The sequence below is a fragment of the Pollachius pollachius genome (genome assembly GCF_949987615.1).
Source record: "Pollachius pollachius genome assembly, chromosome: 10".
Lineage (NCBI taxonomy): Eukaryota > Metazoa > Chordata > Actinopteri > Gadiformes > Gadidae > Pollachius > Pollachius pollachius.
In genome coordinates, this window is record NC_136943.1 from 6,360,998 (window position 1) to 6,378,919 (window position 17,922).

At 43.7% G+C, this 17,922-nt stretch overlaps 1 protein-coding gene across 1 annotated transcript in view; it reads right to left on the bottom strand.

The window, feature by feature from the left end:
* Positions 1 to 7,160: 7,160 nt before the first annotated feature.
* gfra4b (GDNF family receptor alpha 4b) overlaps positions 7,161 to 17,922 on the bottom strand; it is a gene marked incomplete at both ends in the record, with an annotated part of 33,697 nt that continues 22,935 nt past the window's right edge. The window contains 7 exons of the mRNA XM_079744715.1: positions 7,161 to 7,358; positions 7,489 to 7,658; positions 10,419 to 10,553; positions 11,566 to 11,675; positions 12,803 to 13,148; positions 14,110 to 14,190; positions 14,833 to 15,108. Of these exons, the coding sequence (XP_079600841.1) occupies positions 7,161 to 7,358; positions 7,489 to 7,658; positions 10,419 to 10,553; positions 11,566 to 11,675; positions 12,803 to 13,148; positions 14,110 to 14,190; positions 14,833 to 15,108 (1,316 nt within the window). The remainder of the gene's footprint in view (positions 7,359 to 7,488; positions 7,659 to 10,418; positions 10,554 to 11,565; positions 11,676 to 12,802; positions 13,149 to 14,109; positions 14,191 to 14,832; positions 15,109 to 17,922) is intronic.

The following is a 17,922-nucleotide window of genomic DNA, read 5'->3' on the forward strand; positions in this document are numbered from 1 at the left end:
ACTTAAATAGTTCAACATCCTTCACCTCAGCTTAGCTTGGCTGCGAAGGCAATTGGCACAGCATATTTAACCTTTGTATAGGCCTAGCTTCGGGTGATTATAATTTAACCATTCCTTTGGATCCCGGGTCACCCCTGTTACAGTGCCAACCAGATATGATTAGCAATGTTGTGGCTGTGCGGCCTAACATAACCTCAGTCAAGACCAAGCATCACCGTGATAGAATGGCTCCAACCAGAGGTTAAAGGAATACTGCAAGGTTTTATGATCCAATAAGGGTACGATGCGCCTGTTTGAGCCTCGTATTGATTCTTCCCCTTGCTGGTGACCGTCACCTTGTAGGTGTGGCCTAAAACTAAGGTCACGTGTCACTAGGCCCATTCTGAATTAGCCAGGGGACGTCGCGATGCGTCTCCAGTTCAGTGCATTGACGTCATCGTTTCATTGTTATGTTTCTTTTTTAAGCTGTGTCCAGCTTAACAATAAAAAATAAAAAGCAAAACAAAGATATTTTAAGGAGTGACACATACAGTACATAGAGAGTCAATGTAATTATGTTTGTTAGAAGGGCGATAAAGGTCCCCTTTATCCATTAAATTGAAGTGCGCAATAGGCCCTGCTGTATCATATCAGCACCGTAATAAGAACGTTTGAGCAATTAATTAGAGCTAGCCGTCAGAGTTTCTATGCCCAGAGTTGTCAAAATGTTAACCAACACACCGTGAAATAACATTCCAGGGAAAGTGTAGGAGTTATTGTAGAGCAGTCGCTTGAACGGTTGCTTTAACACAAAAAAACAAATGAAGGCCTTGAGTCAAGGGGCAGGGCTAGCTTCGTCATCCCCTACCCTCGTGGGACCCTCTGTCTCAGATGTTGGGCCTCCGAGGTTAGCATTTAGTCGGGAGCCAGAGAGACACAGCGATAGGTGGGCCAGCTCGGGGAAGCATACAGCTGATGGCCCCCAGCAAGGCTCTCCTGCTCTGGGAACACTGAGGAGGGAGGCTAGCCCGGAGCAGCTGTGAGGAACTGACCGCCAGTTATTTTTACTCCAATTACAGTTATTATGTGCAAACTTCCATTGGACTGCTGCCCTATATGGTAACGACGACGATATTAGATGATTTAAAATAGAAATAAAGAATAAAGATGTAATAGTTGTAAGGGTGGTATAGTTATGTATAGCTAAACATTGGAAATACCAACGGTACATTCTCTTTCCTTAAGTTCACTTTAAGATGAATCGCTGCATTCTGGGTGGTCATTCATAAACACTTCACGAACACATGTCCAAAAGTAGACACACACTCAAAATACATTATCAATCAAACCCATTTGTATGTGCTTAAAATACCAGTGTGATTTTTGGACTAAGGGCCCTTTACTAGACATTTTCCCTGCCTCGAACAAAGTACATTCTTCATGGTGTAGACAGTGTGTGCTTTAATAACCATCATCTTACCTTTCTTGAGTGCCGTTCAGTGCAATTCCTTTTGGATACCTATCGAAAAACATTTTGTGGGACTTGAAAATTGCTAGCCACTAAGAGAGTTATATTTCAATGCAATGATTTCAGTGTCTTGCCGTTGGTACAAATATTTCAGAGAACCAAGTATTCATAAGTATGGATTTCCTATGCATCTAATTTTATATGTATAGTCACTGGATATTTTTTGTGCATATTTTAGTTTGGAGGTTGATGTTTCATGTATCTTTATAGAAACCTTAATATCAAATCAACAAATCTGCACTAAAATACAAGATTAGAGTCAAATACAACAATAAACTAGATGTTTCCTTTTTAACACAATAACAATATGCTCAAAGCACTGTAGTGGAAATTTTTAATTTCAGCTGATTATTCAAATACAAAAATGATAGTCCTAGACATGAAAGTAACAAATAATTGTTAGTAACAGTGCTATAAGCTAAATAAACCACTATATAATGTAAATGAAATAATGTACCTCAGCTTTTTCTAGGCTGCGTTATCCCCCTGTCATACAATATTTTCCAATAACAGAACCCCCCCCCCCCCCCCATAATGGTTTATTCCTTGAAGCAAGTCGTAAGGTAGTGATTTGGCCACATAGCCAATAGACACCTTTAATGGCACCGAAGTACCTCATCCGTCTAATTGCACTTTCTCGTTTACTCCTTCTCGACCACTAGTTGATACTGCTCGTCGTCACCAGAGCAAAGTGAACAAGCAATAGCATGGAGGAACACACCAATAGATATAGGAGATGCCCATTGTGGTACCAGGAACCTAGATTTTATTTTTAACACACCAAAAGACAAGTTAGAGTTGCTTTAGGTGACATTGGAAGGTTGTTGAGACCAGATGAGAGCGACATTTTGAGAATAAGCATTATTTTATTATAATGCTTATTCTCTTATTTTCTATATTGGTTCATAGAGAGGTGCTCAGGCAGCCAGAACAGATATTCTCACAGCACATTTCACTCACTCATAGCTAGTGGCAATTGCATTTCTAACAATATAAAATCAAATGTATCTCCTGAATCTTAAATCATTAAATAAGAGCTGATATGAGAACATGAGCTGGTATTTACCTGTCAACAGTACATACATACAACAGAAGTGCAACACGCACGTTGTTAATTGCATCTTGGCACAAACACTGGACATGAGCGAGACAACAAGTGTCGGGAGTGATAAAAACAAATCTGCCCTTCAAAAAGATTACCTCCAGAGAGTTGAACTAATTAAACACCCTCTAGGATAAACAAGTCGCATTCAGGGGATTAAGCAACCATCCCAGACAGAAGCACAGGCTTGTGTAAATGGTGCAGCTTGTAAAAATAGAGGGTTGTCTTCTTTGGAACATTCTCAAACAGAAGTTATCATTGGCATGATTGATTACTATCACACATGTCTATTAGAACTTTACCAGGAATCCGGGATGAATATCCTGTTCCCCCCACCAAAATAATAAAGCATCTGCTCTCTCATGCATTACAAACGAACACATTGCGCTAAATGACATTACATAACATTTATTTAGCGGATGCTGTTATCCAAAGCAACTTACAATAAGTGGATGGAACCGTGAAGATGCATCCCAGAAATTGTAGGAATTGTAGTGCATAACGTTTATCAAATTAGCAAACTGCTTCAAGTGCTTCATTATAGAAAGAAATCATAAAATATACGTATTATTAATATATACTTGTTTATAATAAACAAATTATGTTTGACTGGTCTGAAGAAATCGGTGTAAATGAATCATACTTTCTTTATGTTTTAAAAAGACTAAAAAAAGAAATGGAACAAGGCCATCGAGTTAACTTGTGTCAAAAGTCCACGCTAATGTTCTTCTCTGTACCGGAGATTACTGCAGGGAATAATTAATCACTTAAATTTACCTTTCAGAATTCACAATTGGAGTAATTGAAGAAACAAAAAGTCATTCCCTAGCAATGAGTTAGACGACTATAAACTTCTGATCATGTAGAAAGCGGCGGAGAGGAGCCCACTCAATTGTGGTGTATCGATCGCCTCGTCTATTCAGAGAACGTCACCGTCGGCAAGGATTGAAGGAGAGGAGAGAGATGTACTGGGTCAGAGTGAAATAAAACCAAGACCTTGAGGCAAAGATAGAAAGCCAGTCTAACACAACACAGAAGCCAAACTCGCATGACTCCACTCTCTTATGTAGGAGATTCACTTTGAATGGCATACAATGCTCTTATATCATTCTGCCATTGACAACCTAACTATGTTTCGCGGCGGCTTAACTTCATTCCGCAACAGTTGTTCCCGCATTTGGTTTTATCTCTATCTCAATCACGTAACACGCTGAGGAATTCGTTCCCTGCTGTTTTCTGTGGTAAATATTTAAGCACCTTCTGCTGCATAGATTCCCCCGCACCATGAAAAATGCATATATTCAATGCTGGAATACAAGGTAGAGGTGGTAACGACAGTGTAGTTGTCTGTCCAATCCACTCTGATTGTGCAAGGTAACTTCTTTTAAGCTTTTTCTCACAGGCAAATATCGAATAGTACCCATTCACAGCGTGATGGTGGTGTATATTAGCTCTCATTCAGGGTGCGAAGGTATCCCAGAGTTGTCCCTCTTCAACGGGGGATATGCCTTTCTATGCACGCACATTCAGCTTTGTTAACAGGAAATAAGAGGACAATAAAAGTAATGATGAGGCATTTCTTTGAGACCCAGTGTTTTGTCAGGGCTTTAATTTCAAAGGAAATGTTCTCCTCAGCATTCACATTTTATTTTCTGGATCAGAAACACCAAGTTTTACTCTGAAGAGTTTCAGACGCTAAAGGCCTTTTCTTGCTCAGCACTGGAGCTCATCTGAAGCTAATTAAAAATCCCAGTCAGAGTGGGACGAAGTCACAGCGATGTATTTGCTTACTCCATTTTGCCTTTGTGTTGTACTACAATAATACAGACTGTCCTAATTATCCGTTAGGACTGCATGCATACTCCCTTTTTTAAGAACTATTGATTTTACACCCAAACGTTTTGGCCGGCATAATTTGGCTTTCGTCGTTGAAGACCCACATTGCAATGAATGTCTTTAGTAGTTTGCCACTTTAAATAGTTTAGGATGAGAGCTTTGACATTGGATTGGATGTACAATCCAAGTAAATTCCACCAAGTATTTGCTTGAAGCAACTTCAACATTGTTCTTTTACATCTGAGCTGCCATGGCTTAGATACATTTTTTGGCTGCATTCCAAACATAATATTCTCTGTCTGATTTTATGTACTTAAAATCTTAATTATTCACACCCTCTTACCCCCCTCTATGTTGTCGTTCTTTTAATTGAGGACATGTAGCTCTACACACTGCTGCTGGGCTGTTGCAACAAACTAATTTATCCTACGGGGCATTAATGAAGTTGTATCGTATCGTATATGGTTAAACCTATACAATAGGCAGACAGTATGCAAATCATGCAAAACATTAACCACCACTTGTTATTTCTATTATCATTATTTCAAGAGTGAAGGGAGCACTGCTTCTCCCTGTGGTCTTTTACTTTGAAAATCCAACCCTCCAAAGAGATTCCAAGAGCAGCTACCTTGCCAACCATGGTTGAACCCAGTCGATGGAAACAACATGTGGTGTCCATGACCATATCAAGGTAACCTATACTTTCAAGGCTCCTTGTCTCCCATGTTCAGAAATGGAATGATACACCCCCCCCACCCCCACACACACATACCACCACCTTACCCCTTGGGTGAGGACACTTTGTTTATTTTCTCATTGCATCGCCTCTTTCCAAGGCAACGTTCTGTTCAATGATTTAAAATGCAGCACAGCACACGTTGAACACCGACAAGAGCATTCGTATCCATTATGCTTATTTTGTGTGGGAGTTCATTTTTTTTCTTTTCCTCTGCTTATTTTGGGAGTTAATTGCATCCAGATGTGCATGATTGAATTGGGTTTGAGGTTAGGTTAAGGAAAGCAATGGCAAAGTGGATTGACAGATATATATTATTTATATGAATTTTTTTACCATTTTTGTAAGGGCCCACAGTGAAAAGGTTTTGGCCTTTTTTACTTCCATTGTTTTAATGATGAGATACATAATGTATTTGTATCACTGGATCTTTATTCATTGATCAAAAAAAATGTCGACCATGAGTTTCTTACTGAATTGTTTAAGTCGATTTGGTAGAAAAGCCAACAAACACCAGTTGGTGTGCACTTTTACCTCAGCTGGCTGTATTGTCATGTCAGTGCAGATGTATTTTTCATAAAAATAAACTTTGTGGAAAACACACTTTTAAGCGTCACAGTCCAACTCCTTCAACTAGACCAGTGAGTGGGTGTTCAACACTCAAAAAGTGGCAATTAAAAACCCAGAAGAGGGGGAGCAACATGATTGCTGCCGAGGTCAAAAGAAGTTAATGTAAAGCCATCATGATCTTAAGACCTTTATTCGCGGTACTTGAACCAATTATTTTTTTTGCAGTTCGTAATTTACAACCACAGCCAACAGATAATGGTACTTCCTTCAGCACTGTGATCCCCAACCAGCTGCATACTGTTCTCCCCTCGCTCTGCGGGTCAAGTGAAGCTCGTCAAATATGGCACATCGATCCCGGGTCCTTCAAACGTCCACGTACACAATGAGATACAAAAAAAAAAGAAACAAAAACAGGAATCTTCTCCTCCTTTCGCGAATAAACACAAGAGAAACTCAGATAATGTAGCTGGATTGGGTGGTGTTGCTGCACCCATCAAAACAATTCAACCAGAGGATCTGTGTCTGCCATGAATGGCGTAGCCTCAGCTTGAGGGTGTGTGAGCTTTGAGGACACAGGTCCAGATAATGGTTGGGTCCTTCTGCGAGGGCCGCCACATCTCCGCTGCAGCAGCAGAGTGTTCTGGAACATCTGTAGTGTCTTGTTGAGCTTCATGCCGAGTGCGCGCGCTGAATGTTCGACTCAATGGCCTCTGAGTCCCAAACAACTATTTCATTATTGACCCTGAATCAGTTGTAGTTGCCAAACCATACCAAACCAAGTTTTCCAAACAGGTATTTTTCCTTCTTTTTTTGGTCAGGTTTTTCTCTGTCTTATACACTATCTCCCGCTAGGAGCTTTGTTTTCATAACACAGATCTCCACAAAGGCAACATCACAGTTGTTCAAACGATAAGCACACACACAGACACACACACGCTCCAACATTTTATAAGAACTTATTGGAATAAAAAATGAAATGATATGTTGCCTGAGAAGCTTGGCACCGGGTTAGTGGTGGTGCAGTCCTTCACCTCAACTGGCTTTACTTGAATGCAGTAGCAATGTACAAATGTACAGACCGACCTCGCTTACCCCTCTCGCTCTCTTTTTCACCCCTCTCCCCGCCTCTCTCTCTCTCTTGCACGCTATAGCGCTTTGAAATTGCCGAGAGGTTGATGTTGACAGGTGGAACAGAAACTAAAAAAACCAAACACTTGTATATATACATATGCTGTACATATATTACAGAGAGAGAGAGAGAGAGAGAGAGAGAGGAAGAGAGAGAAAGAGAAAGAGAGAAAGAGAGAAAGAGAGAGAGAGACAGGCGGGCTAGAGGGTCCTCTCCTCTCTCTCCCATCTGTATCTTCTCCCTATATCACTGGCCAGGTTCTTTAGAAACTCAGATGGTTTCAGTGTCCGTAACTAACCGAATGAGCAAACAGTAGAAGAAGAATGCTGGAGGTAGCCCAAGGCCTTGGGCTTCGAGACGAAGAAGAAGAAGAAGAAGAAGAAGAAGAAGAAGAAGAAGAAGAAGAAGAAGAATACAAGTTTGGGAGGCTGTCAGGGGGTAGGATGGAATGACCTTGCATCTGTTCATTGTCGACGGCCTGAAGAAAAAACACAAACAGAAATGAAGGTGGTTATTCAGAGGAGGGCTCCGTGCGTGCTTCTACAGAAGTGTAACCTTGGAGGAGCGAAAAAACAGGATTTATGGATGTATAAGAAACAAGACAATACCTGTGTGGGAATGATTGTGTCCAGAATGTTCTGCATGGTTTCCATGGTTTCGGGAGGGTAAGTGGTGCTCTGCCTCTCTTTGCTCCGCTGGCCCGGAATGGAGGCATTCGATTGGTTGAGAGTTGGCTGATTCAGGTCCGGTTCGCTTCCAAAAGCTAAGAGGGCATTTCCTGTGTACCGAGACAAAGTTAAATCATATATATATTTTATTTTTGTTGCAATGGGATCGACTTCTCTTCTGATGACGGCTCAGCTAAACAGCTCATTTCAATAGGACAAGAACAGGGTCAGAGAGTCTATATCAATATAATTATGTATTTTTTAAGTTAGCTGAAGAACCACAAGTTCTGATTGTCACCTGGATTAAATAAAAAAAATTAACGGTGAACATTTACTATAAGGGTTCATTAATTGAGCATAAATTAACATTAGTTTATATAGTGTAAGCATAGGGGTTGGGCTTAGGGTAAGGGTTGGTCAGTAATTCTACACATGGGTTAACCCTAAACCTATGAAAATATTAAATTAGTTAACACCATTAGCTTATTTAACATGAACACCAAACATGAACACCAGTAGCAAATAGTTACTAGACCATTAACTGTGAGTTGATTGTTAGTTAATGCTGTTTACTGCATTAAGGTAATGTTAATTAATGGTTCATTATTGTACCCTGTTGGTAAAGTCTTACCAATTCAACATATTTCATTTAATAATTTCCTGTATGAAGGTTCTTGTTCAACCAAGCTATCCACATCTTATTTTTGTACATTTTAACGTTCGCACGATGTCCCCTAAAACATCTGACACTGTCTCGTTCCCCTCCTCCATTCGTCGAAGTGAAACAAGATAGTAGCGCTTCGACGCCAGCCAAATCGACGCATTCTCCCTGGCGTTGGCGGGGATGGAGAAATGGATTACTAAGCATTCCCTTCAGGCCTCTCACTCTGCACCTGCTCCCTGGAAACGCGCTCACTAGCTCTCTGACGGAGCGGCGGCAGTCGCCCAACAACTATGTGACCTCTCTTTGTGTTTTTAAACAGGGGCCCCAAGGAGAACCCACCCCAAGGATAAGGCCACCACACACACAAACACTGATACACAGACACATGCGTGCACGCACACACACAGGTGCACTCACACATATGCACTCACGCACACGCGCGGTCACGTGCACACACAAACAGTGGTGCACTCAAACATACACACAAGCGCACGCACACATACACAGGTGCACTCACACATATACACGCATGCACGCACACACGCGCGCGCACACACACACACACACACACACACACACACACACACACACACACACACACACACACACATACAGTTCCACAGACTCCCAAAAAAGTATATTCCCTGGAAAATGGGTCACAACAGTCAGCTTATCATGACAGGGAAAAGCCAAAATGCAGGCGGGGCATTGAGACCAAACATTTCGTTTACCAAAGACACTGACGACACAGATACGCACACAAACTCACTGATGAGTCCCTGAACCAAAGTAAATGGGTCACAACTACTCAACAAGTGAAATTGTTGCCATGACAGGAGGGTAGATTAATGAGGGACGCAAATAACAAGCTTGAAAACTATTTCCTTGATGGAACCAAACAAAAGTCAGAGCACTCAAATCATAAGGTATATATAAAGTAAAGAAATATAAAATAAAATAAAATTGGATAGCAATTGCAGGGGTTGGGTCACAGAGGATGAGTGAATCATTTGTACTTACTCAATCTTTGCCCCTGCCTGCCAATGTTATCACGGTCCCATAATACATTTCCCAACTCGACACCATGAGTAACGTAATCTAGTTTTTAATGCCAAAAGTAGTAGAAAGACCTATATGAGGATTTCTACTTGCCTCACAAATAGTGGTGAAGCAAAATGTTAAGAAAACTGTTTTGAAACTGAATTTTCTTCAGTTTTCTCCTTTTATCATCCATGTGTTTAATCACAAAATACACAATTTACCGCTTGCCTTGCCCTACCTCGTTTGCTGAGCTTATAAATAATTGAATAAAGTTTAACGACGAACAACTATTTTGACAAAGTCAATGCTGGGCTCAAAATATTTGTTATACTTCATTATATGTTCTACCAAAGAGTAAACAGATTTGCTCAAGTAGACAATGCTGGCCCTGTTTAATCGAGAGAGAGAGAGAGAGAGAGAGAGAGAGAGAGAGAGAGAGAGAGAGAGAGAGAGAGAGCGCACATTGGGGCTCCCCTGCTGTCAGACTTTAGATTAATGACCTAAAGTCGGATTTGAATACAAACATTCAACATCATGATGACGTGGAAATTACTTCTATGTTTGTTGATATAATTTATTAACAGTTGCATGGATCTTAATTAGCGCCAGGATGGAGTAATGACAATAAGATATTGTCAACACATTTTTTGAGAAAGACCAGAGATGGAGCTGGATGAATAAAATCAAATTGTTCTTGCTACCAACTATGCAGGGTTCCTGCAAAGCCTGATTCCCTGGTTCCCTTTTCTGTTGGGCAACAACGTGGGCGGCAGCACTATTAGTTTCAGTTCTCAAACAGATGCGTTTTGGTTTGAAGTGCATCTGCAAGGGAAGGAAGAAAAACATTTGCAAAAATGCGGCATTTTAACAGTAAAATAACAAGACGGGCCAAATAAACAAACTTTAAGCAGACTTCAGACATGTGGGATCAAACCCAGGACCTTGCAGCTGGGAGTTGTCGTCCCTACCACAACACAACCTTCTCGCCTCTAGTTATGACTTAAAAAATGGAAGCACCACGGCGAACACACTCACAACACACCACACAAATAACCCAGAACCACCAGCCAGAACCACTCAAGCCCCCTGGTGCATTGAACCAAAGGAGAACTGTTGGTGGATTCCTTCAAAGAGGATACACAGGCATGCAGGGGGCGAGACTTACGGAGGCAGACGTTGTGGGTGAAGTAGCCCAGGAACTCGCTGCATTCATCTCCCTGGCTCCCAGGCCCAGAGCAGGAGCACCACGGGGCCACGCTGGATGTTGAGTTGTCCAAGTAGTTGGGGGTCACTGAACTTCCTGCCGGGGGGAGGCAATCGGATCTCAGTCCCTGATGAATATTTAATGCATCCCTTTTGAGGAGGTAGCACTGGCCTGTCATGTGGTGATTGCAATTATTAAATATGGATGGATATTGTAATTTGCGTATGCATGACCTAATGCAGGAATAAAACCTTGATTTGGGTTGAGTCCGTAAGAGCGCTGTGGTGTAATATGTCATAACTTCCAATGCCCTTTAGCCGCGAATAAGACGTGTTCTCTTCAGTGTGTTTTTTTGGGTCACATGGGCCGCTTGTTTTTCTTTCTGCCGGCCTTTCCCCTCTATCTGACTGATGGAGGTGGGATCTTGAGTGCTTTAATAAATACAAGACAGGAATGGAAATGCCAAGCGGTTGTTTGTGCCGGCGGGCAGCGTTTGAGGATTCTCAGCTGCATTAAGAGGTTAAGGAGGGCTTTTTCATTTCTTTTCCCCTCACGGTGGGTCAAATAAATAGCTGCTTGTTTTGTCTTCGACCGGCAACAAAATGGTGGCGTTTGGTAAGGACACTTGACTGGTCAGTTTGAACGGCTTATCCCCATACACACACACACACACTACTTTTTTCTAGGACTTGACTGAACGCTCACAACGGACGGGCCCTTGGGGTAATTTGTTGCAGAAAATCCAAAACTGGGTTTCTTGGCTTCAGCGATGTTCTATGTGAACATCTTTACCTGTTCTGTTTTTAGCTGGAGAGGCTGAGAGCCAGTATTCAGTTCACTCACACTCCTCAGATGCCCGTGCCCGTATGGGTTTACATGCCACGTATTCCTTCATTTATTCCTGACTTCTGTTTCACCTTTCAATCCTCTCGAAATCCTTTCTCCCTCTCCGAAGCCCCGCGGACACACAGACACACGCTGCCGAGCTACGATTTCCCTCCGGGGCTTACACACACACACACACACACACACGCTCACACTTCCCCCCACCTTCCTTGGCTCACGCACAACACACCTTCAACTCTGTCTGGCGCGCAGTAGTACCTACCTATGAGCCCTGTGTAGGCGAGGAGACAGGCTCCGTAGTTGCCTTGCTTGCAGCCATTTGCAGAAGCCTGGGAGGGTTGGCAGTCGTACTGGAACTGTGCCAGACGAGATCTAGGAAAGAAAAGGGAAAAAAGGCAACGCATCCACATATCGGGTTAGCCGGGTCAGCCAACGGAAGGTCGGTTATTCAAGAGTTTGACTTGTAGTCCTATCGCCTGTTCCTATTGGTCAAGATTGAGAGCTGGGGGAGGGGTGTACGATGTTGGCGGGAGTGAAGACTCTAATGCGATAGTGATAGAAAGAGAGTATTGTAATTCAACCCCCCCCCCAGGTGCTGGATCATTAGCGAAGGCCTCCAAGTGTAATGGGCCCGTGAAAAATAATAGTCGTGACCAGAGATAGCAGAGAGCGATAACTCTGATCCATCTGGCCCCCTTATCCGCGCTAAATATTTAATGTGTTATTCCAAGAGGCTCTCCAGGGCCTTCTAACCAATGGCGGGAGGAAGCTGCAGGCTAAAACAAAGGGCCATTCCATTGATTGATTGGATGTTTGCTTGGTTTCAAAAGGCCATAATACCAGACCCACGATAACTCAATATGTAATTCCATGTAAATTCACCATGCACGGAATAGTCGGGAAGAACATCAGAGAAAGAACTTGAACACAGTTTTATTCGGGGGCTGATTTGACCTGTCAAGGGAAATTACCGAAGCAGGCCCCTTAAAGCCAAAAAGGACATTAAGAATTACAATTATATTAGAACAATCCGTTACTCTGCCCCCCAACCTACACCGGTCTGCGACATTGCATAACCCCCTTTAATCTAGGCTTACTGAGGAATCACTATAATATCCCATTGCTTAAAGGTCCCATATTATACCACCAGGTGTGATCAGCCATTACAAGCCGTTTTGAAAATCTGCCTCACAAGTGGGCGTGTCCACCTAGATGTGTGCTGGATAGATCAGCCTGCTCAGTGGACCGTAGCAAATCTTGCTCATCTATCCATTATACTGTAGATCTAGGTGGACACGCCCACTTGTGATGTCAGAAGAGGCAGATTTTCAAAACGGCTGGTAATGGCCAATCACACTCACAGCAGGTGGTATAATATGTCACCTTTAAGCAAAGAGATATCATTCTTCAGTAAGCCCAGATAAAAGGGGTTATGCAATGTCGCAGACCTTTAAATTGAGAACCAGGGGTCCCAGTGCTCTCCCGCTGCCGCCCCTCACCTGCACACATAGTCCGCCCTGCAGATGCGCATCTGGGTGAGGCAGCTGGGCCGCTCGCCGCCCTCGTAGGAGCACCCGGGCACGATGGTCTGCCGCCGGCGCTCGGCGCACGCCGTGTCGGTGCAGGGGCAGAAGAGCAGCTCGTGGGTGTAGTCCCCGGGCACCCGGTCGAAGAAGCGGCGCAGGGCCTTGTTGCACTTGGAGCGGTTGCACAGGCCCGACTTGGCTGAGGGCTTGATGCAGGCCGACACGTAGTCGGTGCGCAGCTTCTGGCACAGGTCGTCCACGTTGCACGCCTTGGCCGCGTCCAGGCAACGGTTCACCGTCGCCATGCCAACCTCAGAGTCTGAGGGCGGGGATGAAAGGTGGGAAGGAGAGACGGAGAGAGATTGAGACGGACAGAGGGAGATGGAGGGAGGGATGGAGAATGAGAGAGCAAGAGAGAGAGAGAGGGAGAGAGAGAGAGAGAGAGAGAGAGAGAGAGAGAGAGAGAGAGAAAGATGAGAGAGATGGAGAATGAGAGAGCAAGAGAGAGAGAGAGAGAGATGAAGAGAGCAGGAAAGAGAGTGAAAAGATGTATTTATGGGGGGAAGAAAGAAAGAGTAATTGCGCTGTCGTCGAGGTCACCGACGATATTGTCTTCTGCTTATTGTTCTAGCGATGACGTTATTTCATTCTGTCGAAGTGGCTGACATGTTTGCTCAAACAGGCAATAGAGAGAGAGAGAGATGTAAGAACTTGTACATTAAGTTCCAAATATCAATTCACCCAGTAGTAAAAAAAAAGTGTTTGCATAAGCATCAAGCATATCCATCGCCTGATAAGAAGTGAAGAGCTGGAGTCACGTTGCGTCTGCCGAGATTTCAGTGGCTCGTCGAGGGTTCCTATCACAAGGCTGCTGCTGCTGCTAGTCTCAGACGCAGTGTAGTTAAAGCAATCCTGTCCCCGTTATCGGCGATAAATTACCAGAAGAATTGGCGATTAGTTGGAATCACTTAACTAGTAACTGCGTTAGGAGTTTGTTTCTGTACATGCGAACACACTGCCTTCGAAAGCTGCCCTTGCGACCACCGGCCACTGGAGGCGCTAGCGCAACGGAGCACTTCCTGTCCGCCGAAGACCGCCGTACCAGTGGTCGACGTGCAGAAGTACTCGCAGTAATCTTTTTATTTGTGTTGGTATTATTATTTGGCATGACGTTGTCTTCCGCAGATGACAAACAGCTTTGGAAAATAAACCGCAAAGTCTCCTAAAACCAAATAAAAAGTAAAAATAAGATGAATTTGAATGAAAGCCAATGGGCTTGCCTGCAGTGATGGAGGCCAGGCGAACGTAGTCGTAGTCCCTCTCCACCGCCTCGTAGGGGTAGCTCTCCACCAGGTTCAGACCTAGAGGACAACAATCAAACAAAGGCAATCAGATTCTCAACGTGAAAATGAAAAGCAACCATTCCTCCAAGCCCGGTTGAACCAAGTCAACCGAAGTCAATCAGCCGAGCTGCTTCACGTTCATGTTCTTTTTGCGCGGTTATGTGGGAGTCTTTTTGGTTTGAGTATATATTTCTTGCCTTACAGCGTTGAATGTATCAATTTGTATCTGTAATGTTTTCGTAGTTTCTGCTTTTGAGATGTTTATCACGCCCTGCTGATGGACTGAGTTTTTCTCGCTGTAGCCAAATACGATCTGAATTTAACTACTGTTTCTAGTAGCTTGCGCGATGGAACCTGACGTAGGAATCAGAGGAGCCACAATCTACCACAGCAACACCCCCCCCACCGCACCCCCATGTCACAGTCAACTTAGAATGAACCCCCATGTTACAGCCAACTTACAGTCGACCCCTATGTTACAATCAATTTACATTCAACCCCCATGTTACGCTCAACTTACAGTCATCCCCATCTTACAGTCAACTTTTTTCCTCGCAAAAACACCTCACACTCTACTGCGAGTACCCATGCATTGCCTGTTTATTTTCGTCTATATCTACGGTATTACAACATAGCTCCAGACGCTGCCGCAACACTGACCGTGGATGAAGGACTGATGCAAGCTCCAGTAGATGCTGAGGCAGTTCTTCTCCTTCTTCATGCCCCTCTTGCACTGGCAGCCGTGCAGGGGGCTCGACAGGAGTGCCGACACGGCGTTGGCACACTGGCTCCTGGCCCCGGGGCCCAGCTTCATGTTGCCGTTGCCAGCCACGCACTGGCGCAGGGTCCTCAGGCGGGGGCTGCACGTCTCGTCGCTGGAGCACGTGTCCCCCGCCACCAGGCAGTCCCGGCTGGCCAGCACCACCTCCGTCAGAGCTGTGGGAGCAATGGGGGGGGGGGGGCAGTTAAGGGCTGATTATGGTTCCACGTCGACGCAACGCAAAGGGGTATATGGAGCCATACCCTCCTTGCGTCCACCACAAGGGCCTGACGTGCGCCTCCCAAAAATGTCGACCTTGCGTCGAGGCGACGCAGCAGCAAGGGCTGTGATTGGTCGGCTCACTAAAACTTGACGCAGAACCAAAACAGGTTCAGGACTGCGTCGAAGCGTCTGCGTGGTCATTGCGTTGCGTCGACGTGGAACCATAATCAGCCCTTAAGGAATGACGCAGGTGGAATGGGAGACTTCTGCATCTAGCATTTGGCCTGCATTTAACTATTTTTATCTCTCTTTTTCTCTTTGGTTTCGTTCCGCTTTTATTTGTTGTTTTTGTTTTGTTCTTTCCGCGTCATCCACATGTAAAGCACTCGGGCCCGGTGAAAGGAACTATACAAGTCTAATCTATAATTCTTGTTATTAAAAGCAACACTGTGTTTGAACCAGCCCTCGCAATTCAATCAGAGTTCAGTTGAAGTACAGGCTTTTAAAAGATTGCTTTGCCCAGTAGGTCGGTAATACACTTCATTTTAAAGAGGTAAATAGCTCTTCACTGCTGGGCCTATATTACATGTATATATAGAAATGTACAACAAAGCATTAATATTCAAAGGACCATAAGTGGACCTGTTCAGCGACTTAATAGCACACAGGCGTCTGGCAGAACGGTGGCATATGTGCCAAACCTCTTGGAGATGACAATCATAAATCCATTGAAGCAGTACTCCGTTAGTTCTCATTTAAGATGGGATCTGCACTAGCTGTACAAAACAGAGTGGCAGAGACCTTGGGCTGGGAGATATGTGTTGAATATACAATGTACACATAGTATACCCAGGAGATACCGAGCACTAGTGCGGGAGATTTGTGCAGTCAGATACTGGAGTGGATCCGTCAATCAGACAAGATATTCCTCCTTCACCAACACAGGTAACCTTAAGACGGATACTGACGCAAAATGACTTTTTGTATTTCAGGTCTGATAATGCTCTGTATCTGATGACAGGGAGCCAATATTTTTTGCTGAATAAATAATTACAACTGTTACGACTCTCTAACCACCCAGCTACTACTTCTGTCTTGGGGAGGCTACAAGTCTCAGCCACAGGTTTCAGGGGGAACAACAGATCGGATTATAACCTTTTTTTTTGATATCCAATCCAGCAGTTTTAGCCGTTATCTGACCCAATCCAAAATATTGGAACAGTGCATACCCTGATCGGTATTACCCTTAGCAACACTTTTACCGTTAAAAAGAGGACCGATTTCTTTCAAACCTGTTAGTAATAATTGATCATTGTGCTCAAGAAAAGGTGCTCATGTGCACTTAACCTAATTGCGCAGCTCTCCTGCTCTGCGTTCCCTTTGCTTTGTCTCCCTCTACCTGTCTCCCTCGACCTGTCTCTCTCTCTACCTGTCTCCCTCTCTAGGTCCGCCCAGGTGCCTGCGGCTGACATCATATGATCGTGGCGGGCCTGTGAAGCCAGGTGGAGGAAAGCACACAGGGGTTGATGATGGCTGCTGTCGCCCCAGAGCTGTTGGTTCTCTTTGTCATATTGCTAAGGGAAGCAGGTCCACAGTCATGATATAACAGCTTTATTTCTTAGTCTAGACTTTAGTTCGGTTTTTGATAGTTTACAAGATCCACTGAGTCCTACCGCCTGGTGCGTGGTCGGTACAGTGTCTCTCCCTCTTATGCCTTGGATTACCAGATCTCCCGACCTCAGTATGGTGTCTTAGGGAAAAAACAGGTCTGGTGAAATAAACCCCTCTTTTTGTAAGAGTTTTAATAGGTTGTTATTATGAAGAAGCCTTTATTGGGGCTGTAACAATAACAAACTTTATGTATTCACCTCGTTTTTGATCACGGTTGAGAAGCAGAAATGGTATAGTAACACAATTTCCTGGTGTTTTGTTCATTCAGCATACAATTGTTAGGCGCTAAAAGGCCTTACAGGTAATTGACGTGAAAGTCATGAGGTGTTTGCCAGGTTTTGAGGTTTTGTCAGAGGACCTGCTATTGTTGCTTTTAATACTTCTCCTAACTCCCCAAGAGTCCTGGAAAAACAGATGTACCTGACAGTGGAAACAATGCTGCGCACCGTCAGAAAATACAGGCAGTTTAGGGTTAGGGATTTTACCAGAAGTCTCCTTCTGCCCATGTCTTTTCCACAGTTATTTAAATGTAATTTATTTATGTTTTACATTTTTCCCTATCTTTTCAATCCGACTTGTACTGGGACATGTGCCACTGGCAAAAAAATATGTTTTAGTCTCTGGGCTTTGGTGAGCTGCCACTGCCTACATCTATGTTCCAAATTGTGAACTTATTTTCCAAGTATTTTATGAATGAATGAATTCTTAGATGAAGGCTGGGAAAAAGTCAATTCTCACCTTAATAAAAAGCCTTGAAACAGACACATGCAAAGAAATACAGACATACAGACAACCAACATAAATGTACATACTAAAATACAGTACCATCTCTTTAGTGTTTTTGCTGAAGCTACCCATATCGCTAAACGCAAACAAGGAATATCCAGGACAATCAATTAAGACGATTTGACGCACACACACACACACACACACACACACACACACACACACACACACACACACACACACACACACACACACACACAGAGTGTTTCAATTAAGAATGACACACATTAAATCACTCTTGGATTGACTCGGTCCGGACACCAGATGAGGAGCCTTTTGCCGTCCTCCAAGTTGATCTTGTGGCTATTATT